At 36.5% G+C, this 27,847-nt stretch overlaps 1 protein-coding gene across 1 annotated transcript in view; it reads left to right on the forward strand.

Moving 5' to 3' along the window:
• The window catches only part of NWD2 (NACHT and WD repeat domain containing 2), a 183,206-nt gene that overhangs the window by 62,146 nt on the left and 93,213 nt on the right, over positions 1–27,847 (forward strand). The window contains exon 2 of the mRNA XM_063457862.1: positions 26,442–26,530. Within this exon, the coding sequence (XP_063313932.1) occupies positions 26,442–26,530 (89 nt within the window). The remainder of the gene's footprint in view (positions 1–26,441; positions 26,531–27,847) is intronic.

Here is a 27,847-nt window from a genome sequence, read left to right on the forward strand (position 1 = left end):
GTGATCTAACATGTGTGATCCAGTCATTCAGAATTAGAGATATTAATTGTTCTCTGAGTAAGTGATGCATATACCTTTTTATTTAATAAACATTATTGGAAAAACTCAGCAACGTTCTCAGCTCTATTCTTTTAATTGCTCCAAGTTTTATCTGTTCACAATCTAAGTGTGACATAATTGTTCAAAGTAATTACAATATTCAGACCCTTTTATTTTTTTCCTTATGTGCAACTTCTAAAAATGCCTAATAGAATAAATTTAAATAAATAAAGACAAACGATAACAAAAAAAAGTCCTGAACAATAAATATAAATTTATTTTTGTTTTTGTTTTTCCGGATGACTTTATCTACTGATTGCATGAACCTTTTTGTAGATAGGTACTGTAGAAATGTACACGTACTGGTTAAGCATCATGGGAAATGTAGTCCCCATACGCTTGGAGCTTTGGAATAAGAAAAACATTGATGCTGTATATGTTTGTGGATGTTATTTCAGATGAATCACAGACAGCCTCAAAAATATTTTTTCTGAACCAGCATACTTAGGGGACAAGCATATCAAAAAATCATGTGAATTGGTCCAGTGGTTCGGGAGATAGCTGGAAGTCCCATTTTGACCGACCGCACGCACATTTTCATGCCCAAAAAAGTTCCAGAGATTTGAGCTGTGCGGCCGGTCTATTTCTCATGTTAAGTTTAGTTCAAATAGACGAACGGCAACCGTTCGTGCAAGCAGTCAATGTAAAAGTGCTGTTCGAATTGTCGAACGGCGTTCGACTCCAGTCGAATGAGTTGAAGTCTGGAGAAGGTAAAATTCAGCTGTGTTCGTGCCGTCGAGTATCCGACTTGAGTTACATGAACTCGACGGCAAAACACTGCTGAATGCGTTCGACGGAATTAAAATGGCCGCCGCCACGTGTTCGTTTGTCGAATGGCGGCCACTTCGACTACTTCGGCACTTCGGGCTGCAGAATTGTATCAATACAATTTAAAGGGCCAGAAACAGTGTCCAAAGTACAATAGCCATAAATACAGGCTTTTAAATGGCAATAACTCCCAGGGGCCATTGACACAAGGCAAAAGACTGGGCATTAGTCCTCTCCAAGCACAAGGGGCGAAGGCACTTCGTCACAGAGCTGTCTTAACAACTGGGCCGCTGAGCAATTGCTCAGCGTGCCCAGTATATTATTCTGGGAGATTTATTTAGAAACTTCTTTAATAAAACATTTAGCTGGACTAATTACCTCAGTATCAGCTGTTATCTGTACGTGACATCTTGCTGTTGCTAATACGTACATATTTTCAAGACTTAAAAAAAAATCATCTTTGCAGCACAAAGGGGCAGCAGCTTTTAAACTGGCTTTCACTCGTGTGTATGGAAAATGACATCCTGAAGACCATTGACTTCAAGTCAATTATAAAGCAATTATCCGCAAAGAAATTTAGCAAATGTTTGTTTGATTAATAATAAATAATTAATAGTAATGGTGTACTGTGGCATCTCCGTCTGTTTGATTTACCAACTGAGTATTTTTTCTTTTTTTCTTTTTTTAAAGATTATCTTAATAATTTTTATTTCAATTTAGTTTAATATGTGACAAATGTTATGTAAAACATTAAATTCTAAATTATATAATAAATTAGGTAATATATTATGTTAAATAAAGAAATATATATTATATTTTCAATTAAATTCAAACAAGTGTTTTAAAAAATCAATTGCACATAATTGTAATTGCAAGCTACAAGTGTATCTCTCCATGCGAACGTTCATATTCAATGCATGAGGTTTGTGTCAATCAATTCAGTTCCTTACGAATGAATCTTCTCTAACATAAATCTCTATGATCTATTAACATCAATTTCCACAAATTCATGCGAATGCAAGCATATGAAAGCTGGATTATTTATATACATATTTATGTACCATTTTTATGTTGAATTTCTTGTTTTTCAACTTCAAATCTCATTTTATAATATTCAAACATTTGTGTGGATTAACCTCTGCTGTATAGAATGTTTTGTAATGTTTAAACACCGATACCAATAAATATAAGCTTAATTCCACCCAGTAGGTGGGGACCTACAGCTCTGGATCTTTTTTAAGAATCTGCTCCGCTTTTCTGTGTGTACCAGAATCTCTGTATGCCTGTTTGTACCTGTGTGTATCTGTCTGTATTTCTGTATGATGTCTGTGTGTGCCTGTGTGAACATGTCTGTGCCTGACAGTATCAATGTGTACCTTGCTGTGCCTGACTGTGGATTTGTGTTCCATTCTGTGTTTGTCTGTCCCTGTGTATGGTAGAATGTGCCTGTTCATGTGTGTGCGTGTCAGTGTGTGTGTGTGTCTGTCTTCAAGGAAGGGGCTAATATGGTACTGTAATGACGCTGTAATGACTACAATGTCCTGTAGTGGTTATGGTGCTTGGACGTTTCCATTAATTGTGATACCTCCCTCTAACAGCTGTTGAGGAAGAATGAAAGTTGGCTTATCTGGGTAGAGTTGTATGTGGGTAAAGTTGCAAAAATCATTTACACCCAAAACACTCAAATTATTTAAAATTTGAAAACACGACTTTCAGCAATGCTTGTTTTGTTTATTTGTAAGCAATGAAGATTATAAATAATATTATGTAACAGATTTTTTTTTTAGCAGGCTCTAATTACAACCGAATGCAGCATAAATCTATGTATTAGGTATTAATCAGAATTAGAACACAAACTCCTGACAATGACCTTTAAGTAACATTTTCAAACTTAAATTATTGTTCTCAACGTAGCAATTTTGTCAGGAAATTGACACGTTAAAATAATTGGAGGAAAAATCATGCAATCTGCCTAAATGAAATGTTGATTAGTGATTGGACAGCATTTTTCTGATATGAGTACAGCAGTACAATCACGGCGGGAGATCTCATGCGCTTGTCACCAGGTTGGTGATAAGTGCCTTAATCATATACCTTTTACATGTCGGTATGCATTGTAATGCCTTTTCATAAGAATATAAAGATATATTTTGCTTTGAATGTGAATCTGCAAATGGACTGTCTGGATATGGAATTAAAGCAGCAGTAGAGCTTTATGTATTTTTCTTGTGCCAGTTCAATGCAGCATGAACTCCTTTTATTGCTATTAATTTTATTTCCTCGTTCTCCTGCTGCTTTAGTTAATCTTATGCCCTTCATGCCCTTTTTACTTTACTATAAATGCAAAAGCCTGGTAAAAAATAAAGGAGATGGAATTGGTAGAATGTTAGAGAGTGAATTATATAACTTCCAAAAAATATATCCACATATTAAATAGGGAAACCCACCACAGGCCACTCTATAGCATTATATTGTAATGCCATATTAGATAGATAGACAGACAAACAAACAGACAGAGACAGCCAGCGAGACAGACAGATGATAGATAGGTGGAGAGACAGTCAGACAGATAGGTAGAGATACAGATAGGTGGAGAGACAGACAGATAGAGAGACAGACAAACAGATAGATAGACAGAAATATTGGTAAAGAGATAGATAGGCAGAGAGAATGATAGATAGACAGATAGATAGATAGTGTGTTTTTCACCCCACCTCCTATAGACTGTAAGTTCGTTTGAGCAGGGTCCTCTTAGACCTATCGTTCCTGTAAGTTTTCTTGTAATTGTCCTATTTATAGTTAAATCCCCCCTCTCATAATATTGTAAAGCGCTACGGAATCTGTTGGCGCTATATAAATGGCAATAATAATAATAATAATAATAATAATAATAATAATTATAGATAGAATGAAAGAGACTGCCAGCGAGATAGATAGATAGATAGATACTTTACTATAGATGCAAAAAAAGATGGAATTGGCAGAATGTTAGAGAATGAATTACATAACTCCAAACAGTCTAACCCATTGTTGAACTCCACATATTAAATAGGGAAACCCACTACTCTATAGGTAGAGATTACAATAAAATGCTATACTAGTATGATTAGATAGATAGATAGACATAGACATAGACATAGAGATAGAGATAGAGATAGGTAGAGAGATAGATATAGATTTAGATATAGATAGGTAGAGAGATAGATAGGTAGAGATATATATGTAGATTTAGATATAGATAGGTAGAGAGATAGATATAGATAGGTAGAGAGATAGATAGGTAGAGAGATAAATATTGAAAGGTAGAGAGATAGATAGGTAGAGAGATAGATATAGAAAGGTAGAGAGATAGATAGGTAGAGAGATAAATATTGAAATGTAGAGAGATAGATAGGTAGAGAGATAGATATAGAAAGGTAGAGAGATAGATAGGTAGAGAGATAGATATAGAAAGGTAGAGAGATAGATAGGTAGAGAGATAGAGAGACAGATGTTAATATTTTATCTTTTTTATGCTTGATTACCTGTTATAGATGAATATAGTGGTACCACATTCAATATTTGAAGTAGGTAAATGCAAAATCAAAACTAATGAAACCGAATCATACTGTGATTTTTTTTTCTTTACCACTTATGTCCCTTCGGTGTGCATATTTTATAAGTGAGTTTGAAGTACCTCCTTTAAAGGAATGCATCACTTGAATTGGAGAGACACATAAGATCAAATCAGGAAAACTGCAGGATTTTGATCATTCATTAGTGCCAGTTTGATATGCAAAGGACGTGACTCTAGAGAGGTCAAGGGTCTTTCGCACTTGAAATAGAAATCAGAATATAAAACTGTGCATCTTCTGTATGTACTTGTCACTGAATGAGTGGAGTCTGTGCTTAGCATACATAATGAAAGGGTGTTAATAATGGTTTCCTTGTAATTTTCATGGTGTCATAAATTATTCTATCTCAGCATCTAGGCAAAGTCAACTCCATACACCACTTAGCACTTACCCAGTGATCTATGACCTGCAGTACCTCTTCCATAAGGAACAAAGATAGATTGGCGGGCATTCAGTGGATGGTTTTAACCTTTAATAGTTACCACAGTGCACCATTTCATCTCTTTAAGAATCTTTCTCAACACCCATTTACCAACTGGTTCAACATTCTGCACTTTTACATCTTAAAAGATGATCTCACAAACACTTCTTCTGTACCAACAACTATACGCTCAGAGCTCGTTATAGTTTAAATGAATGTATTAATCATACTATCATACAGTGAGGGGTACTAGTTATCATCCTTGGTCCTGTTAACTAGCTATAGGATTGCAATGACACCCTGTTATTGATGTAACCACCAGTTTTTACTTTCACATATCTGCCCCAGCAGGTTTGAGATTGCGATGATATATATTGATTTATTATAAAATATTTTACCATTTTTTTTTCAAGTATGACCTGGGTCCACAAACATTATAGGGTACAGTATAGTATTAAAAATGTAATGTTAAATTAAAATATACATATATACATTTAACACAGAACAAGTAAGAAATATAATCATCCATGATCACAGGTGCATTCTGTACTGAGATATGTTGACAGGGATCTCTTAAAGAATTGTAAGATTTAATTGGCTCCAGGAGGTTGTTCCATAATTGCAGAGCTTTGTATGGAACTGACGGTCGAGCTACTTTCTTCTCGTAGTGTGGTATACTAAATAAAATGCTGGTACTGGATTGGAGATTATATGAGGTGGGAACAGCCGAGGAGAGCATTCTACTTAGATAGTCTGGGAGCTTCAAACACAAGACTAGAAAGATGAAGGGTGTGTCTGGATTCCAGTGTCAGACTGTTTAGCTCTTTAAACATGTCACAATGGTGGGAGAATGAGGCTTTGGCAGGATTTGTTTTTGTACAGGGCACCCAGTTTTAAATAAAGTTTTGATGAAAGCTACCTACAAAAAAAAAAAAGGCTTCACCTTTGTGCGCTGCAACATCCGCAGCCTATTACCTAAACTGGATGCACTTCAAGCTTAGTCTTCATATTATAAACCCTAAATCATTGTGCTCCTGGAATCATGGTATACATGGGTATACATGCTTTAGAAACAACAGAGCAAAAAGAGGAGGAAGCATTGTTATTCATGTTGACAAGTCTTTAACGTTCACCCTTTTACAAAACTATAGCTGCTCTGTCACCTTTGGTTACCGTTCAGGTATATTCGAGATCCCGTTTAGTAAACCAATCATTGTTGTTGCAATCTACCGTCCACCCAGCTCTTCGGTGCATTCCCTTTGCAACATAACACAGCTCCTTATTTAAAAGGGTAGCTCAAAACCAATAAAGTGAACTGTTGGTTTTTGAAGATTTTAATATTGATTGGCTGAATCCTAAATCATGTTCACTATTTAAGACTCTGCAGCTAACGTAATTAATTATCTAACCGACTCGCATTGATATGAAAAGCCATAAACATAGTTTGCTAAATTGGATCCTCTCCACTTCTCCTGACAGAATCCAGGAGGCTGGCGTTCTCCCTAGCAGTTTCAGTGAGCACTGCCTAAAGTACTGTGTGCGCAAAATAAAGGCCACTAAATCCTCTCCCAAGGTTTTAATCATCAGGTCTTTCAAGAAATTTAATCTATACTCCTTCATAAATGATCTCAAGAACCTCCCATGGCTCGGAAGTTTAATCCGAGATCTAGATAGTGAAACTGAATGTTTTAAGTCTGATCTCTTGCGAGTTTGGAATTTACGTGCCCCGCTGCGTAAAGTGCTAGTAAAAGGGGCGCATCTACCTTGGGTTACAGCTGACCGCATTCAACTGTACTAGTTTTGAAATTCATTGTGGCCAAGGTTCAAACATACTGGCTCCATGAACGATGTGCATACACATCACTGTGTCTACAGACAATGGTGAAATGCATTCACAAAACAAACAAAAATGTCAAAGGTCCAATATTTCAATGACAATTTGAACAGTAGCATCTCAATCCCAAGAAACTTCTAGAAAATCATAAGTAACATACAAACCCTTAAAATCCTCTCTCAATTCTCCACTGTCAAAATGGATAACCAACTCCCTCTAGATGTAGTAAATGCCTTTATGAAAGTCTTTTGTTGAAAGTGCCACAAGTGTTAGCTAAATTAACGAATGACAAGTGATCTGAGATTACAAATTCAAATCAGGCCTAGCTAAATTTGCAAAGACCTCAGTTTTAGACTTGTGCCTGTTAGTGTCATTGATAAATACCTTAATAATCTAAAAATGAAAAACCAATGTTAACCTGGAAAAATGCAACTATGTGAGTATTATCAACAATTAAACTATCTAAGCCCTGATCTAAAAGTTTCCAACGACATCCAAACTGGCATGGAACAAGGAGACCTAACTGGAGTTATTTTCTTTTAATATGCCAATGCATTTGACACAGTAGAACATGGAATTCTATTGCAAATACGTAAAATCTGACATATTGGTGATTGCCTGCTAAACTGGTTTCAGTCGTATATATCAGATCAATCACAATATGTGTCCATTTCTGACAATTCCTTACTCCCTCTCCTGGTCACATATGGTGTTCCCCAAGGCTCCATACTTGACCCCCTATTATGCACATTATTCATAAATGACCTGCCTACCGTCTGCAAAGCCTCAACCATAAACATGACAACACCGTAATCTACACTAGCAAACCAAATTTACCGCAGGTTGAGACTGTGCTCCAAGTCCAGTCTGCAGAGGTAGAAAAGTGGATTGCAGATAACAAACTTTTTCTAAACACTGACAAAACTGTCACAATGGTCTTTGGAACAGTACCTAAATAACATAAATTAAACAATTCACAGTTATGCATCAAAACAAAATAAAATAGACCGCAGTTCACTCTTTCAAATATCTAGGTATGTTTCCAGACCTCAATCTATATGTTGGCCAACACATGGAAAACCTCTCCGGAAAGCCCCACCAGGTTGTGCAACAAATGCTAATGCCAGTCATTAAATATAGGGATGTAGCGTATGCACCTGTGCCGCAAACCCACCTTCATAAACTTACCATGCTGTAGATATATAGCTTTCTTTACATGAGATGAATCGGCCCCCAAAGCACATACACCGCAATCTCTCAATACTTGACAATCAATTAATGCAATGCAATGCAAATTGAACAAGTCCCGCTTATACACATGATTGATAACAAAAGGGTTAATCTTTGCTATTTATAATACCCTAGTGTACAATGACAATAATGTATTATATGTCTTTTACATTGAAATATAACAGCGCATATCTACTATGTACAGGCTAATTCACTGCCTACTCTGGAAATTAAGCAAATACAGAGTATTTTGAATTTCTAAGCTAGAATTAACTTAAAAATATCTATAGTTTATAAAGAGAACGAGACTTGAATGTCTCATATTCATTTTAAACCATTTGCCGAGATTCGACATTCATAGTCATAAATATTTTGATTAATGACCTGCATAATTATTTGTAATTTCCAATCCAGCATTTATTAGCTAGAACAGAGGGGACTGTGGGCTGATGATTAAACATGTGTATTGCTCAAGACAACTCCTGGTTATCTGCATGTCATAAATAATATAGTGAATAAAAAGCTTCTTTGTTTAGGTGCTATAAGCAATGTGTCACAGTCATTCTGTATAAAACATTAAGAAAATTAAATTGTGAAAACATGTTAAGAAGGCTCCTATGGGCCAGCTACCCCAATGGATATGTAACTTTTACTATTATTAGAAATCATAACATGGTACTTTACTATGTAGTGCATCTAAGTACCACAACTCGATACGGGTGTATATCTATAAATTTTGACATTCTGGAGTTTTGCCCTAGCACAATGTCTGGGTCTTTATGCTAAATTATTGTCAGGCAGGCTGCTAACACGGATGCACATGAGTCAACACAGAAAAAGGCATAATGATAAAATAATAGTAAAAATTCAGCTCAGTTACCAAAAATGACACACCAGATCTCACTCCCTTGTATTTATATGCTGCTTGTGTCAAAATCAGAACCCGTCTTCTCAGGTTAATGCTAACTCGACAAGCTCAGGCCAAGTTGTTCCTAGCAGGAGTACTAATTACAACAGGTCATGGTTGTAATAATAATAAATGCAAGCCGTAACTTTTCTGCATCTTTATAATATTTCATTTTTGGCTTCTTGTTCAATGTATTACGCATGAGCAATTGATTAAAAACGCAATGGGGCTAGGCCTATTTAAATGCTTTCCTACTCAGATGCAAGCATGTTATCTTGCTCCTGATTGGGATTATCAACGTACCAGACCCTGTCTTGTTCCAAGTTTTTGCCTAGCCCTTTTGTACTTGCTGGTTCCTGTGCTCCCATGTACCAATCCTTGGCTAGTTCCTGACTTCGAGTTACAGTTCCTGAGTTGAATTTTTATTTTTTTGCCTGTGCGAATTCTTAGCTTAGCATTAATATTCCCCCCTTTCTATCTAAGCGTGAAGCCCAGCCACTGTAATATTTGGTAATGTGCATCTTTATTTATTCCTACTATGCCTTTTGATAAACTGTAGCTTGTACCTTGCTGAGGTTCCGTTCAGTATTCTGACAATTATACATTTTAACGTTGATCTTTGAATCAAGTACTGGCCTTGAGTCTTGGATTTTTCTGAGCGCATTTCATTTTCACTAACAGAGACTTTAGTCATATGCAAACAAACAGAAACCCCGGAAGTCCTGGTGCCCAAAGTTGATTACTAATTTGCATAAGTTTGCACTGCCATACTTTCCACGGTAACAAACACATACATTTTATTTTATTACTCACCTCAGCTGAGACAGAAATGCTATAACATAGATAATGTTTGTGTTTTTCAAAACACAGTTATTCAGTAAAGTGGGGTTATTGGGAATTCATACTAGGTTCAAATTCCAAATTTTACGGTTTTGGAGAATTTTTATCATGCAGCTTTTTTGACATGAACTTGAAATCCACTTGAAATTCCTGACAATTCACTCGTTAGTGAATAACCTAAATAGCGAATCATAAACATACATTTCCTAATATAACCCGTGGTATGATACAATTACTGCTACAATTCCAAGACATCACATAAGGCCACCCCCCTCCCCCTAGCCCCCCAAAAAACAACAACAGACAGAGTAGAGCAAAAACAAGTAGAGCAAGTAGAGCAAAAACAAAATTGATCTCAAATATGTTGATGCACTGTTGCTTTTTTCAGCTGGCCTACTTCTGTTCCATACTAACCCCCATGGCATTTTGCTGTCCACATCAGATGGAGAATTGATGCTAATTACCACACTGAACTGAAAATGTTGTCAGTTTCAAACAATACTCTGCAGAAATCATTCCTTTTTATGTTTATTTACTTAAACTGTGTCCTTTTTAGGATATTGATTTGTTTTTTAGCCAATCCGTAAACCCATTGAATGGCAAACATAACATTTCCTCTCTGTTCTTACATGAGTCCATATTTATCCAGGTGATTATATCTTGATAAACTGTCTGACAGCTCATTATTTCCCTAATCACAAGCGTCATTTGCTGATAAAAAAAAAAAAGATGAACTGGTATAGATACAATTCTGTTCATCACTAAACCTATCCAATAATACAAAAATATATTACAGGAAAATGGATCAATAATAGGATCATGAATATTTATAGGTAATTTAGTAGAAATAGCACTCAGTTTAATATTAAAAAATGCCCAATACTCAAAATAGAAAATGGAAAATGCAATAGTTATCTATATAGAGCAATTATATAAATTGACAAGATTAAAAAATGGATCATTAGAATTTTACTTAAAACATTTTTTGTTAACATCGACAACGCAATGCAGAAAGCTAAAAGCACTGCAATAATGCAGGCTACCTCTAACATAATTTTATAGGCTGGAAAAAAAGACTCAAGCCCATCAAGATCAGTCTTTGATGAATCTCCATATAAACCAGACAGTGAGTATAGCACAAATCTTTGCAATAGGTAATGTCATGACTCAGTAATTGGCTAATTGTATCCCTTTACTGAGCAGTGATGGGTAACCTTGACACGTGAGGTGTTTGTGAACCACCATGATGCTTAGTCAGCCTATAGAACATTGTTGCTATGGAGACTAAGAACATATAATGTCAAACACTGCCACTCACCTGATATCATGACATATATTACACTGTTTCATAAAAATTCTACTTATCAGATACTGCAGATATATAGAATGGCTGGCTGTTGGAGAGTGATAGACAATGGCCATACCACTCTCAGTGAATGTGCGGTATACCTGTAAACATGATTGATTGGGTGTCTGGTGCAGGTAGGAATGGTAGTATATCAGCTCTACACAAACAATAAATATGTCCAAAATGTATGAGTAGCCACCATTTCTTCTGGATAGGGTCCGGTCAATTTACATGAAAAGTGGTAATCCTCCTTCTGGTCCTTGCAGATTTATGGAAATAGACAGATCAAAGTTCCCATGTATCAGAGTTATCAACTGAAATTGAAGATATAAAATATCATGCTTCACAACTTTCAGATGGAAAAAGAGGGACACTTTAATTTTAGGAATGTGAGTGGAGGTGTGACCACAGAAGAGCTGTTATGAGAAATTATAATTGACTTACTAATAAAAATGTATGCAGCTAAAATGTATCTTATTTTCACAGACTGATTTCTAAACACATTTATTGAAGTTTAAAGTCACATTACTGTGAGTATTATTGATGTGGAGCTTTGTTATACACTCAGACACAACAACAATACGGAGCTCCTAGAAAAGAGGGACATTAGGATAGAAAAGAGGGACAGAGGGATTTGAGTGCAAAATAAAACCTGTCCCTATTAAATAGGGACGCTTGGGAGGTATGCAAGATTAAACTTGCTTTGTAAATAAAATAATTTTATAACTGAGTGGAATTGAAGAATACCTGCACCTACATTAAAAGAAAAAAACATGTATGTTATGTTACATTGTAAACAGGCAAAGTGAGTAACCACATCTGTGAGTTTCTCTGCGTTTATCATTTGAGTTTAAACTGTGTTTGATTTAAGATTGATAATCATAGAGAAAGGATGTTTACAATAAGCATAACACTTAGAATTGACATACAATATCACCATCCTGTGCCATTTGTCTTGCATTTTTAATGAAACAATGGCCTGGCAACAATCCAAAGTGTGCGTATTATCTAACGATCTTGCAAATGTTGGCTGTATTTTCTTATCATCTTCTGCATAAATAATTAAACCTTATGAGTGGCACTGGGCTCGATCATTCAATAAGACTTCTTTACAGCTATGTACTGAGAGAAAGTCCGAATGTAAACCACTTATTTGCAAGCTATTTTAATATATACTGTGTCAAAAATCACAACAACCTAGGATAATATGGAGAAGTAATTGGCCAATATTCCAATTTTCATTTGATAATAGAGTGAATTTTATACATTTACAAGTGAATTGAGCAACATACTGGATACCAGATCTAGTGAGATCACTATATTTTAATGAAGTAACACCATCTCAAGGATGTATTAGTAGCATTTTTTTATATAACGCCAACATAATCCACAGCACTATAAATGGGGATATTTAGCATTAAAGAAGACCCTGCTCACATACTGAACCGGACAGTATACCCAGGAGTGTTTGTGAACCAAGACTGCCAGCAAAATCCTCAAAGGATAAAGTGAGGCCTAGCGTACATGTCGGGCCGGAGAGGTGGCCGCTCTCCCAGTCCATGAAGGCCTGGACCCTTGCAGAATCCTTTTGCTGGCCTGTCCCCCCCCCTCCCCCGGGCACCAAAGAGTGCGTTGATTATGCATAATGTAGTTATATAAGCATTTTATTACTCTTTTATCTTGGTCCTATGTCTATACCAACCTGTACATTAATCTTGGCACTGCAAAAATAAAGAATTTACAAAAAAATGATTAAAGAAAAAAAAATGAATATCATAAACTTTTTTTTTTTAAATGTATAAAATTGCCACCTCAATAAAGAAGCTCAAAATGTATTATGTAAAAATACCCATGGTGTTCTCATTTGTAAATGGTTTGTATTTATGGAGTAATTTAAATTTGTAAGCTACTAAAATGTCCCATAATGCACCATACGGCTATTTTTTTTAATTTTACATTATTTATTTTCAGCTGACAGTACAAAAATACAGGTATCATAGAGCCAGCGTTTTGAGGTAATCACAATAGATGAGAACATACATGACATTAAGTAAAAGCATAACTTCAATAATCAATAGTACAGTTGTTTCGAGATATACCCCAGAGCAAACCCTTGTACACAAACCGCAAGGTATTTTTCTAGTTATTAAAAGAAAGGATATCAGAACGGATATAAGAACAGCACCCTTTAATATCATACTGTGAAATCTCGCTCAAAGAAAACAACTGCAGGACATTTATCATATGGTGGAAATTAACAGAAAACAACAGTAAGAGAAAGCATACAGGAGATAAAGATAAAAGAGGAAGAATAGAGGAGGAAGAAAGAAAAAGAGAGGAAGGCTGCCATCGGTGCTGCCCATATCAATGTTAAGAGAGGCCACACCCATCGGAGGGGGAGAGGGCGGGCGAGCCAGACCAGAGAGCTATAAATAGGCAACCCACTTCAATCAGGGCCATTTTGTTTAGGCCTGCACTCAGCATGTTATTAATTTAGCATTTTCACAAAAACTTGATAATGGTATGTAAATAGGTCATTCTGTAGTAAGGAGATATAGATGAGCACAACTTAGATATTAATTACAGTAGCACATGCCACATTTATAAAATATACCTCTAAACGGCAACATGCATGTAAAAAGACATGAAAATAAAGTACCATTAACTTTGAAAGAGAGTGGTGCAAAAATGGCCGTGCAATAAGGCAATATGGTGTCTACTTTTGGCAAATGGTATGCATTTATGGGGTGATGTGTACTGTGAAACTACTGCAATGTCCCAAAATTAAACATAGACACATCAAACTTGTCTATCAAAATTCTAATAGTAAAAGCTGGAATAGTCATGTTTTATGGCACTGCAACTTCATAGAATAGCGGCAAAGGCATACATTGCGGGTATTGTTTTACACTGAAAATGTAATGTACATGTAAAAATGCACAAGAACCATTTTACCACAAATTATGACATAAACTGGTGAAAAGAATGGTGGCATGTTAGGGCACAATATACACCATATGAGATAAACTGGAGTGTCTACTTTCAAAAATGGTAGACCTTTGTGGAATAATCTGAACTGTCAAACTGTTATAATTCCCCAAAATGAAACATCAAATACATCTTTCAAAATTCGAACTAAATATTTAGATGGTCAGGACTCTTATGTAGCACTTTTTATGGCATTTTACACTTTGTATTTTGTCACCTGTACCAAAAATAAACTGAAATCCTATACATATGATTTACTTTGTAAGTCAAGACAAAATAAATACATTTATTTCAAATTACTTTTCTTAAAGGGACGTGCATCACTTTGAGACCACTGAAGCTTTAGTTTTGAATGAGACAGTTGTCTCATTCTTTAAGCTGAAAAAGCAGGTAAATATGATTTTTTTCCCCCAGATTTACCTGCTTCTTTTTGCTTATGCTTTCCACACACACTCCAAGGGGGACACTGATCTAAGCAACACTAGGAATGATGGAAAGGTGCATCTTGTTTGCCTGACAGATTTCTACATGTTTCTCCGCCTTGCAACATTCTGACAGGGAAAGAAAGAGAAGAGTGATCCGTGTTAGGTTTCTCTCTCCTGCTGTTGCACAATGATGCCCTGTTCATGTCATTAGTAGACTAACCTGGAACTAAGATGGGTGTGTAAGGAAGGAGGGAGGCCAAATAAACTCCCATAGTTGAGAGGCGTGCTCAACAGTGCTCTCTGAGCAAGTTTATAGTAAGTTTATAAATGTTTACTACATACTATTTGACGTTTTGGAGGTTTGAAAAAATGCCAAAAGCTTCATGTCTCTTAAGCTGCACTAATTATGTGAACATTAATATTACTAAAACTGTGAAAAAATGTGTTTTCATTTTTTACAATGAATGTGACTTTATAACTCTGTCTATGTCACATCAAGTTAAAGCCTTTTTGTCCTTTAAAAAATGGTAAATACGGTTGGTTTAATAAATCAAAAAGATGGAAATTGTTGTTGAACACAAACATAGCAAAAATGCCAACATTGCTGGTGTGTTTAAGTCTAAAACAAGCAAACTGAATCTGTGTCCTTAAGGGGTTAAATAATTTAGAGTTTAAACATTGGATCGCGTGCTAGCATAATGCATATGTTTAATTTATTGTATATATTAAATTATATAGCCTACCTATTGGTGACCTCAATATCCACATACCTGCAGATGACAAGTTCATCTTAAACAGTGATATGCTCTGTTACCATTATTGCCCCCAAAAAATAAGTGTAGTGAAACAGGAGTAAAAATGTTGAATGTTTAATGAACCACACACATTGTGTGCATTAAGTTTTTTTTTTTTTTTTTTTTTTTGGCACCTTAGAGAGAAGAATTTTCTACATAAGTATTTTTAGACATAATGTTTTCTCAGGCATGCAGCCCAAATCCTGAAAGCTAAAACACAAACTGTTAAATAGTTTAGTGGAAGGAGAGATGGAATAAAGATGAACAAGCAGCCACTTTTTTGGGCATTATAATTGCTACTGTTGATACCTTGTGTACGGCTTATAGCATCATTTGAAATAACTATTTTACATTCAGAATCCCAGCATTTTAATTATGTGCTCTCACAGCAGATTTTCAAATTGCAGAAATTTCAAAAATTGTTGTTCTTGAAAGACTGTGTCTTCTCGGGATTTGCAGTAGTTTTTGGTCTCTTCACTTGCTCTTATTATTTAAAACTACAACCTGGCCACATTACACTAGGTTGTTTTGCTCGTGTGACATTGCTGAACACAAATATGAGTATTTCAGAGCGGTAAAACATATCATGACAATGATATCTTCAGTAATAGTGCCGTTGAAAAATGCAAAAATAATACGGCCAGGGTTTGTGACTTAGTGGCTACTAATAAAAGACTGAACATACCCCATTTTGAATATCCTGAATTGTCTTAATATGAAGGAGGTATGCCATGATGAAATCTGGTCGGTAAGTGAGGAGTGCCTGTATAAAAAAACTATTTGAGGCAGAACATTTTTTTTTATTTTATCCTATTAAAAAATCAACAAGGGAACCTCAAATATTAGTCCAAAAAAAGAAAGCTAAACTTGTAAAATAATTGTATTGGATATTTTTTCTACTCCTGCTACTTTGGCCTAGCATCAGCTATTTCCTTTTCAATTCTCCCCCATTCCTAGTGTAGGGAATAAACCCCAGTGTGTGTGACTACACAGTACTAACATTTTAGGCTCATACTATCTGATTAGCAGTAAAACAAAGATTACATTTGGATGGCAAATCCCAACCTATCTCTTCCTTGCACATCACTAGGACACACACTTGCCTTCAGTATATGTAGGTCACAGACGTCATTGCTTATTTCCAGTTCAGTAAACTTCTCTTTAAAAAATATCCTTAAAGACTGTGAAATGCAACAGTATGTGCTTTGTATCTAAATAAAGGTTTTCTTTCTGTCACATCCTGACTTGTGTTAGGAAACCAAATTCAAAATTAATCCTGATCACTGTTAAAACAAAATAAACAGTTGTTCGTGTATGTTATTGTAAATTAAAGGGACACAACATAAAAGACAAAAATGCATCTTTGGCTTGAAATTAAAGAAAGTATAAGCACGGAAACAGGGCCGGACTAGGAACTAAAAGCAGCCCTGGAAAAAAATTCTATACCAGCCCAATAATGCGGCGCGCCAGCATAGTGTGCTGATATAGAGTGTGAAAAAATAACTTGAAATTGAAAACTCTTACTCCAACGAAAGAACGCATATAGGGCTTCAAAATAAACAAAAGAGTGCCTTTATTTTTTTTAACTAGACGTACATTTGCATGTAATTGTTTCAGTACAACTACTTTGGCCTATTAAGGACATTTTAGTAATGGGACTGAAATGGTAAATATATGCGGTTGCACAACTAAACAAAAATGAAGTGATCTTGTTCATTTTGAAGTCCTATGGGAGCGTTCTTCACTTTTAATATGTTATTGTGCATGAGTATGCAACTAGCAACAAGGCTTTGTGTGTGGGGCATTGTGTAAATGTGTATTGTGTGTTGGGGAGGGGAGTGATTAAAACAACATGTTTTGTTATTTTATTAAAATATATATGGTTTATATCCCCCTCACTTCTTACCTTTGCCCAGGGAGTGGAGATATTGATTGTGAAGCCCTGGTGGCCCTGTGGAGAATCCCTGGCGGTTTAAGTGATTAGAATGAACTCTAGCCTACTGCTCCAGGGCTAGAGTTCACTCTCACAAGAACTCGTTGGTAACCGCAACGTTTTGAGCTCGCGAGAGGAGACCCGACAGAGCTGCAGATTAGAGCTCTTGGGTATCCTCTCTTTCTCCCCGCTGACTGCCCAGCACAAAGTTCGTGAAGGCACGCAGCACTGTCAGCGGTTGGATAGTGCCAGCCCTGCATGGACCCACAGAGGAGGGCAAGAGAGGGGGGGGGGGTTAATTGCCCCATTGTCCCCTCCCCCCTAGATCCAACACTGAACCACTCTCAGGTTGTTAATCATCTGAACACTTAACACCCTATGTATTATGTATTATAACTCTAACATTAACCACTCTCTAACCTTACACCCCCTTTTACCCTAACCACTTCTAACATTATCTTTAAACATGCATGCATTTACACTGCTGCACAAACTCACTATACTCATAGATTCAAGCGCAATACATTACCATCAGAGCCAAAATATGCACATATATACATTTATACATATACAGTCAAATATGAAAATGTTGTTTGTCCTCCTATGTCCATCTAAAAAATGTATTGTTCTAACTTTTCTGTCTTATTTTGGGGTTAGGGAACAGGGGACACCTGTGAATATTGTACCTACCTGACATTTAAAGGGACACTCCAGGCACCCAGACCACTTCTGCCCATTGGAGTGGTCTGGGTGCCAACTCCCACTACTCTTAACCCTGCAAGTGTAATTATTGCAGTTTATTATAAGACAGCCACTAGAGGGAACTTCCTGATTTATAGCAAAAAATTTCTTTGCTAGAGCGTCGCTGGACGTCATCACGCTGTGTGAGGACCTCCATCGTCGCTCAGTTCCCCACAGAAAAGCATTGAAAATATTTTTCAATGCTTTCCTATGGGGAGCGCTAATGCGCATGCGTGGCATTGCCGCACATGCGCATTAGGTCTCCTCAGCCGGTGGGCGGGATCAGTCTCGCCCACTGGCCGACGGAGTCAGTAGGAGGAGCGGCGCGGAGGAGGAGGCAGCGACGAGGGACATCGTCGCTGCCTCAGGTAAGTGACTGAAGGGCTTTTCACCCCTTCAGCAACTGGGGTTTGGGGGGTGGGAGGGAGAAGGAACCTGCAGTGCCAGGAAAACGGATTGGTTTCCTGGCACTGGAGGTTTCCTTTAATCCAGCTCTAATTATAGGAGCTTCTTCTTAAAAATCACATCGATAACACAGCAGAGATTATTGTTTGAGGGGTTCCAACTATGTTTATTGGAACAACACTTTTTTTTTAATTTAAAAAAAATAAATCTTATTTTGGACAATATATTGTAATTGGGAATAGAACAAATATTGACATTCTGTAGGCCATCATTTACGGCGATCTGACTGCAGTGAGCTAAGTACATGTAAAGCCTGTGGATTTTACCTTGACAGTAAAACATTTGGTTCAATATTTGAAAATATAGGCATATTAATTCTACATATTAATTCTACAAATTAAAGATATGACACATAAATAGAGTTTAGCTGTTGACTAAAACGTTTAATGCATATGAATTCTTATGTTCCACAATGGAATTGTCGAAGTGGTAGGGACCGGTATATGTTAAAGGTGTGTCAAAATATGTTAATTATTGCTCGAAGTCTGGACACCCAGAGACATTTCCAATATATCATCCAGTGCTTGTACCCGTGATCACCAATTTGTGCGAGAAAGAGGAAGTCTATAGCAGTTTCTGGTATTTAGAGGCTTTAGGACCAGAAACCCTGCTGTCTGAATGGATCCTAACTCCAAAGAACTGTGGTTCAATTAGTTTAATATAAATTAAATTGCCTGGCTCTGTAATCATGTGTCATTTCACAATCCAGTATTCTTCATTGCTATAACACTGTCATCTTCTAGGAAACTAGATATCTGACCTAGCTGAGACACGGACCTCTTCAGCCGCCTTGAGCTACTAGACACCAGGAAACAGGCATATTAATAAAATAAATAATACTGAGATTGAGAGGGTGCAGAAAAGGACTAACCATAAAGTTACCCCAGACAGTTGCCTAGGACCCAGTGTTAGATAAGGGCACTGGAACCTTGAATTTGCTTGACCTCATTATGCATCCCAATGTAAAGGATAAAGTAGAGTCTCCAAACCAGTAACTGACCTGGTGCCCGGTGAGATCTTTTTCAGAGAGGGTAAAGGTGATATGGGACTTGCATCCCTGTGATATTGAGCTGGAAAAGAGGAAACAAAATGGTGGAGGGAATGACCTTGTGATGTTGGGTGGGCTATTAACAGGAGAGGGATTGGGCTAATGACGTATGAGGGATGGGGTTCAGTGAATATATACCTTTGTACTAGCATACACTAAAGCTGTGCACGACTACATCTCTCCATTCTCACACATCCTTAGTCTTTCTGCATAGATGCATTTTTGCATCAATATACATTGAAACTTCAGACCATGGACACGTTATATGTCAAAAATAAAATGCTGTTTTGCAAATTGTCTAAAAATATGCAATCCGACCTTGTAGATTTCCTGTGTTTGGAGAGCGAAATCTGCAAAGGACTGAGTAATTACTGTCTTGATAGCATAATGTAGCCTTTCACTGATTTCCCTCCCTGATGACACAAGTGCATGTTCAATTTAAATCGTTATTTGTATGTTCTGCTTCAGACTGCTTAACGGTAGGCTCCAGATACCATGTGATCCAATCCTATTAAAGAATTAAGAATGAATCTGGCAGCTGCCTGCTCGTGTTCATTTTGTCCAATTGCAGCTACTGACAAGGAACAACTTCAAAATTGTAGAAAAAGCTCAAGTAGTCACCTGGCCACAATGTAGATTAGTGCAATGACCTCACATATTTAAAAGCTGCCAAGGGTACAAGTGCCGCAATCACATTTTGTTTATAGGTGACATTGTTATGTATTAAACTGCAATTAAACTGAAAAATATATATATATAATCCCGGTTATTTAAGATTCTGAAAAAAAAAAAATGATGTTACCTTTTTTATGTTGAAATATGTTGTGCGTCAATATGTGAGTTATTTAAAGTAATGAAGAAACAGCCGTGTTATCCTAATTTGAGACAAGCCACTCTCATGAAGAGCAGATATGCTGCTCGGTTTTATTTAATCAACCAAACTATCTATCATAGATCCTAATTACTTAATTCCACCCTAATTACAGGGGCTTTATGCAACTAATGGCAAATGTAAAAAATTACCATCAATATAAACTGACTCATATACTATGCCCAGCAGCAAGAATATCCATGGAGACCATCACAAAACCATCACAAAAATGCCACTTTTAACAGATTTAATTTAAAAAAATCTTAATGTTTCTGTAGGGTTTTTTTTTTTTGTTTTGTTTTTTTACAAAGTAAATATTAAATCGTCTTCTGCTGTACTTTAATTTCATATTTGTGCCATTACTCATTTAAAGGAAAACTGTTACTTCTAAGTATTTTTAATTTTTTGTTTACTTATCCCTTATATTTAACAAATATATATTTACGAGGTGTAAAAATTAAAATACAATTTAGAAATCCATCCATATTTTTCCTGCAACAGAGCACCTCCATCTTAACCTCTTGTCTTTGTTATAAGCTCTATCCTTTGCACCTGGCAGGCAACATAGAGAAAGCATATAGAGGGGTGGATAAATAAAACAATGTTTCTCTTTCTCCTCCACATTTGCATTGTGTGCCCTGGCCGTGCCTGGACAAAACTGGAGTGTGATGTAATTTGCTAAATCTATATTACAAATTTTAAACAAAATGGTTTATAAAAGCACAAGTTATAAACGAATTTCAATGTCTTTGTCAGCAGTTTACCCTTTAAGTTCGAAAAGTAATTGTGAACACACAATATCTGGAATTTGTAGGGTTTAGTTATATAACATGCAATTTTGAATACCCTTGCCTAGCATTTATTTTGTGATTTGTTTTATGCACACTGTAACTTACTTTGCTGCAGTTCAAATATTTCCACACAAATCCAGATTTTTCTAATAATGCGGAAATAGAATGTGTATCCATTGGCAATAGAACATTTTTCTGGCACATCTTGTTGTTTTGGAAATAGCAGTTCTTGTTTCAAGAGCTGTATATACTGTGTAGAGAATGAGACATGACAGTGAATACTATATACAGCAAGAGAGCTGATGATATTGGACATGGCATAATAATTCCAAATTAGATATGTTTATAAAAGGATGCTGGGTGATAGGTGAGATTTTGATATTCCATATCTGTGGCCAAGTTTCTTTTTTTTTTTTCAAAGTTGTTGTTTATGCTTTCTTTTCAGTTTTTGTTAAGCAATATGCTAAGAGCAGAATTAACCTCTTAAGAACAGATGCACTAATATGTTCTAAATCAAAATAAAACCTAGAATTTGAGCTATATGTCTGTTCAACCATAATTTACCTCTTTCATATTAAGCTCAGTTACACTTATTATATATCATTTTGTTCAAGAGAAATTAGGGCTTTTATTTCATATGAAATATTTATATATGGAACACTATTTAAACTGAATACATTTTTTTAAAAAGTGAAAAATTAAGAAATTTTATTATTTGCAATTTTCGGCGTGGAATTTTAACTGTGAATAATACTGTTAGCTTTTACTGCAATAAAGCACACATATGTGTATGCTGTGATGTCTCACGAGTACAACGATGGACTCATGTACAGATTTCATGGTGTTTTGGAAAGTTACAAGATCAAATATGGGGTTTTCCCATTTCAGTTTTTACACATTGAAATTTGCCAGATTGGTTTGCTGGGTTTACATTGTCTTTGACACCGTACCGCAGCCCAGGAATGAAAATGACCCCCATCGTAGGCATACTATTTGCAAAAGTAGACAGCCCAGGGTATTCAAAATGGGGTATGCCCAATTTTATTTAGTAGCTACTTAGTCACACACAAACCTACTGCCAAAGTTAGTGTTCATATTTGGTTTGTGCATTTTTCACACAATAACTGCAATTTCACGAATGATATCATTGTCATGATATGTGTTACTGCTCTAAAACACTCATATTTGTGTTCAGTGATGTCTCATGAGTACAACAGTACTCCCCATGTACAGGCTTCATGGGGTTTCAGAAAGTTACAGGGTCAAATATAGGACATGCAAATTGAATCCTTAGGTATTTCTGCCTGAGGTGTCATAAATGTCAGGCAGGTCCACTAATACATAATTAATAGAATAATATAGTTATATATAAATACTAGAAAAGCTAAAATTTCTGGGGAAATTGTGTGAAGTGTTCTTGCCTCCACCAGTAGTCTACAACAAATTTCGCCACAAGAACGACGATATTCCGTGAACCATTCGGCGAAACGTTCCACAAAGTAATAGCACACCAATCGGGAACAATCCGCACGTTTTGGTATATTTTTGTCTATGTAGTGTAAAAACTGTGGGAGGAGTTAGGGTGGTAAATTTGGCTATAATAAGAATAATAATATATATGTGAGATAACATTAAGTGGTTTTGCTATGCAAGAACACTTAATAACTAGAAAAGCTACAATTTCTGGGGAAATTGTGTGAAGTGTTCTTGCCTCCACCAGTAGTCTACAACTGGAGAGGGCGGAGTAACTGTTATTATTTATTTATATAGCACATTTAATTGCAACGTTGTTGCCCAAAGTGCTTCACAGTTACATTAAAACATACAGTTATAAAAACATTAGCAGGTGCAAAAGGCCCTGTCTATGACATCACTTGCTGCTGCAGCCTGGCACAGGTCAGAGTATTTTTGCGGTTGCCATCTTCAAACGGTCGTATTTTAAAAACTATAAATCCTACAGTGACGAGCTTTATATTGTGAGAATCACAAGACCCAGACCTACATTGCTTAACCCCTCTTTTTCTTTCAGTTCTTTTTGTCTTGCCACCATATGGGTATAAGAAAAAAGAGAGACCGGATTCTGGGTGTAGTATTTTCGAAAATAATTTCTTTAGATGAATTTATAATGAAAGCAAAATTGCTCACCTTATTTAGAGCCTATTTGTCCTTGGCTCTAAGTTTGTAGGCCTAGTGTCAAATTGGGGTGACACTTCCTGTTACCGGACAAAATGCAGGATGCAGCAGTAAAATATAAATAATTTATTAGCTATGGTTAAAAGTATATATATAGAGTAAACACAATACTAGAAAATAAAAAATAGTCAATATAAGTTTAAAGTGCAGTAGTAGTTCCGTTCTCCTCTGCCAAGACGCGTTTCGCTTTAAAACAGCTTCCTCAGTTGGCCGTGGGTTGCATTCTGCCGGTTCCGTTTTTTATACGCTCAAAAAATCCGCCTGTTCATCAATTAGCCAATCGGCTTTCTTCCTTACTGTTAGAAATACGCAACCAACAAGCTATGCAGATATAGTTAGGAAGGATAATTCCAAGAAAAGAGATAGAACACCCTCCAATAAAAGACAAGCACCTCCAAGAGAAAGAAATCTCTCAAATAATAGACCATCACCTGCTAGGTTTTAATTCACAATTGCCAAACTGATCATGCACTTTATTATATATCTTGGCATATAGATTTATAAGCAGTTGGATTAGCTACAATGACTCTTTCAATGTTTCATATATTGGGCACATTTAATCCACTCGTTTTTATTCACTCACAAGGTGATGGTTTGTTTATATGGGTCACCTTGGAAACGGAGACATGACACCTGGAAGTGATGACGATAGGGGGCGGAGCTTAATCGCGCATGCACGCATGCGCATTGGTGATAGCTGCACGTCAACACACAGGTGATCGGAGGCACGGCACCCGGAAGTGATGGCAATAGGGGGCGGAGCTTAATTGCGCATGCGCAGTGGTGATGGCTACACGCCGGCACACAGGTGATCGAGGTCTGGGTGAGTGAGTTTTCCCTTATATATGATCAATATTGTGAACATTAATTATTTATGTCCTGAAGAAAGTTCTGATAGAACTGAAACGTTGACTGACTGTTGGAATAAACCTGAGAAGTTTTTTACAAGACCTAGAGTGCTGGCTCTTTTCATTCATCTATTCATTGTGCAGCCGAGCACCAGGCAACACTTCAAGGGATAGCTGGAGTGTAAAATTGTTTGATATAATATATATATATATATATATATAATTTAATTTTACGTGTGTGATATGCGTTAGTTATATAGAATTTGCTTGTTTTATTAATTATATGTTGGGGGATCTGCCTGCAACCCAGGCAGTCAATCATGCAATCCAGCCGAATCGATTTATGTGATTGTGGTGTCTGATGACTTGGATTGGCGGGATTGACTGCCTCTGTTGTCAGGCAATCCCTCCAATCAGATCTGGCGAGGCAAGTATAATTTAGGCGGTGGGCTTTACCGGCAGCAATATTAAGACATGCCCTTATGTCCTAGCGTTGTTAATGCCCATGCTATTCAGGATGTAATGACACGTCCTAACATCGACATCGGGTTAATTTTGTTGTATTGTCTCTGTTATGTTAAAGAATCTTCTGGATACAATGTTTAAGTTAAGAGCACAGAGGGCACTCCTTAACCCCTTAAGGACACATGACATGTGTGACATGTCATGATTCCCTTTTATTCCAGAAGTTTGGTCACTAAGGGGTTAAGGAAATCGGCAATGTTTTATTGTCAATATGTTAAGGACTTCCTCAAGGTGTGTTACCATGGGAACAAGGGTGGTTTAGGTTATTTAAGTCAATAAGCTACATAAAGAGCAATCCATTCTCAGTTCACAGGAGTTAATATAGCACTTTCAGAAGCAGATGTTAGTATGCTTTCGTAGTTTCTCATTACAAAGTATTCATTGATCTTTTTATATTGCCTGGGGAATGGTCATATTATAAGAAAGGACACATCCTATCATATTGTTCAGCAATTTTCACTTCCACGGACAGAGCTGTCATGTATGTGAATGGTTTTTGAAGGACAACTAAAATAAACACCATCAAACCAATGCTTTTGTACCTACAACTTGTTTTTGTTTGTTTGTTTGTTTGTTTGTTTGTGTTTGCAATTTTGGTCCTCGGGGTGTACACATGACATATGTGACATGTCATGATTACCTTTTATTCCAGAAGTTTGGTCCTTAAGGGGTTAAAGGTCTTGTGGAGAGTGAGTTTGCAGTGAAAAGTTAATAGAGTCTTTTTTATTATTTCTAATGTACCAAGAATCTCTAATCAAAATGGCTGATACATTTCAGTAATGTGTATTGTAAACTAGAACTCAACTTGTTAATATATATAGTAAACATATTTCTTTAGAATCTTATCAAAACATGATTTTAATAACACACTGTGGCGTCACAAGGGAGGTGCGGACTGCACCAGGGTGCTTCTCGGGGGGGGGGGGAAAGGGGAGGGTGACACCACCGACACAAGCGCTGCCTTAGGGCGCACCGACCCGGGGGGCACTAAATTGGAGTGACCGGCAGGAGGTGGTCACACAGGTGACCCGCTTCTTGGTATGTCAATGTTGGGGATATGCGTTAATGAGCACAAGATTATTCATATAAACATGCCATGTGTGGGTGTCAGGAATTGCCCTTCAGTGAGTCCAAATTAAAAAAATGCAGCAAAATACTATACTAACACTACATTAACTTTAAACTGACTACAACATTTTATCACAGAACATGCATAACTATCAACATATCAACTATAATGTCCAATGCCAGTCACATGACTATATGGGCATGTCACATAGCTTTAATTAGTTGTTTAAAGGGACATACAAATCATGGGCAGGCTGAAAACTGGCTTCATAATAAGTGCTGCTTACTTTTTTGATGTTCAGGTATTTTTGATTGTTCTTCTTAAGCAAATAAAACTTGCCTTGTAGTCAATTTAGAAACTTAATATTGTATATCACTTTAGGCACAATGTGTCCCAGATTGCACTGTAACTTTCATGCCAGAGGTACAAGCGATATTTCCAACATCTCACATCATATGCACTGAAAGTGATTGTAATGTGCAATGTGCCTAGGTGTGAATCATAAAAATAGAATGTCCATAGAGGGTTCAGAAGAAGCATTAATTATGCTGAGAGCTTAATGCATTGCTAGTACATAATGAATGTATATGCATTCAATTCACTGAAGACATGCATTATGTCATGCAAGTTGCTAAAACTTTTTTGTTTTATCTTGTGCTGATAGAGATGTATTTCTGTGTTTTTCACAGATACTGAAGCAGAAAGAAATTCATTAAGAGAGCAAGTATACCCCAAGTTGCGAGAGTTCTGCAGAGAGAATTACGGAATGGAGTTTCAGGTACCTTTATTACTCATTCACTAATGAGGCAACAATCTATTCTGTGCAGTGGGTAAAGAACACACAAGATATTTTAATAGAATGTTATGAGACCCATCCTCAAATGTGCTTATTGTTTAAAAATCTGGATATTAGGGATGTGCAAGGGCAAAAAATTTGGTTAGGTTCGGTTTGGAAATTCGGGTAAGTAAAAAAAATGTGTCTGCTTCGGCAATTCGGACCAATTGCATTTGGTTTGGTTCGGCACTTCCGAACTACCAAATTTCAGCAATTCGGAACTTCAGCAATTTGGAACTTCGGTAATTCGGAACTTCGGTAATTCGGAACTTCAGCAATTCAGAACTTCGTAAGCATCCGAATGTCCGAATTGCATGACATTAATTTCACATAAAGATGTATAAGTGGTTGTGGTGGAAGTTCGAGCACCAAGAGCCCCCTGCCCATTAGGGTAATGGGCAGTGGGCTCCCTTTGCCAGGACTAGTACCTCAACAACATACACAATTATAGGATTCCCAGTGCCCAGACTGCCACCACAACCACTTACACATCTGTAGAGCTCCCAGCGCCAGAAATTAGCTTATTGGTCAAAATTCCTGTCATCATTCACATAATTTTCCCTCCCTCTCTCTTGTTTTGCCACTTTTCAGAAATTCCAGGTATTTTGGAACTTCAGCAATTCGGTTCGGCACTTCGGAAATTCAGAACTTCGGCACTTCAGACATTCATAAGCATTTGAATGTCCAAATTACACGAAATTTGTCCGAATATACATTCAGAACGAAACAAAATGCACATGTCTACTGGATATATTTACACAGACAATAACGTGAAACATATTAGTAAAGAATAGATAGAGAGAGGTAGAGATAGATAGATAGATAGATAGATAGATAGATAGATTATATATATAGATAGATAATATATATATATATATATAAATATATATATATATATATATAGTTATGAAGTTGTAGGTAAGTTGGTTTGGAAGGATGTGTCATAGAAAGAGGTGATCTCTCAGTGCTCCCTATGTACAGCTCAGCCCTTTCTTGGAATTACCTTGGTGTATATACAATTATCCATAAATTGCAGCTCATGAAACTTACAGTGAAAAAATAATGAGAATAATGAGGTAATCCAGTGGGCTGCAGAAACTAGTTTCACTAGGGCCTAATTGCCCTATATATTTCTAATTAACTTACATCCAGAACAATCATAAGGAAAAAATGGTTGCAGAATAAATTACGTTATTTAACACATTTATGTAAATAATATCATTTGTTCTAAAATACTGCAATATATTTTAATGGTTTTAC

The sequence above is a fragment of the Pelobates fuscus genome, chromosome 6 (assembly GCF_036172605.1).
Source record: "Pelobates fuscus isolate aPelFus1 chromosome 6, aPelFus1.pri, whole genome shotgun sequence".
Taxonomy (NCBI): Eukaryota; Metazoa; Chordata; class Amphibia; order Anura; family Pelobatidae; genus Pelobates; species Pelobates fuscus.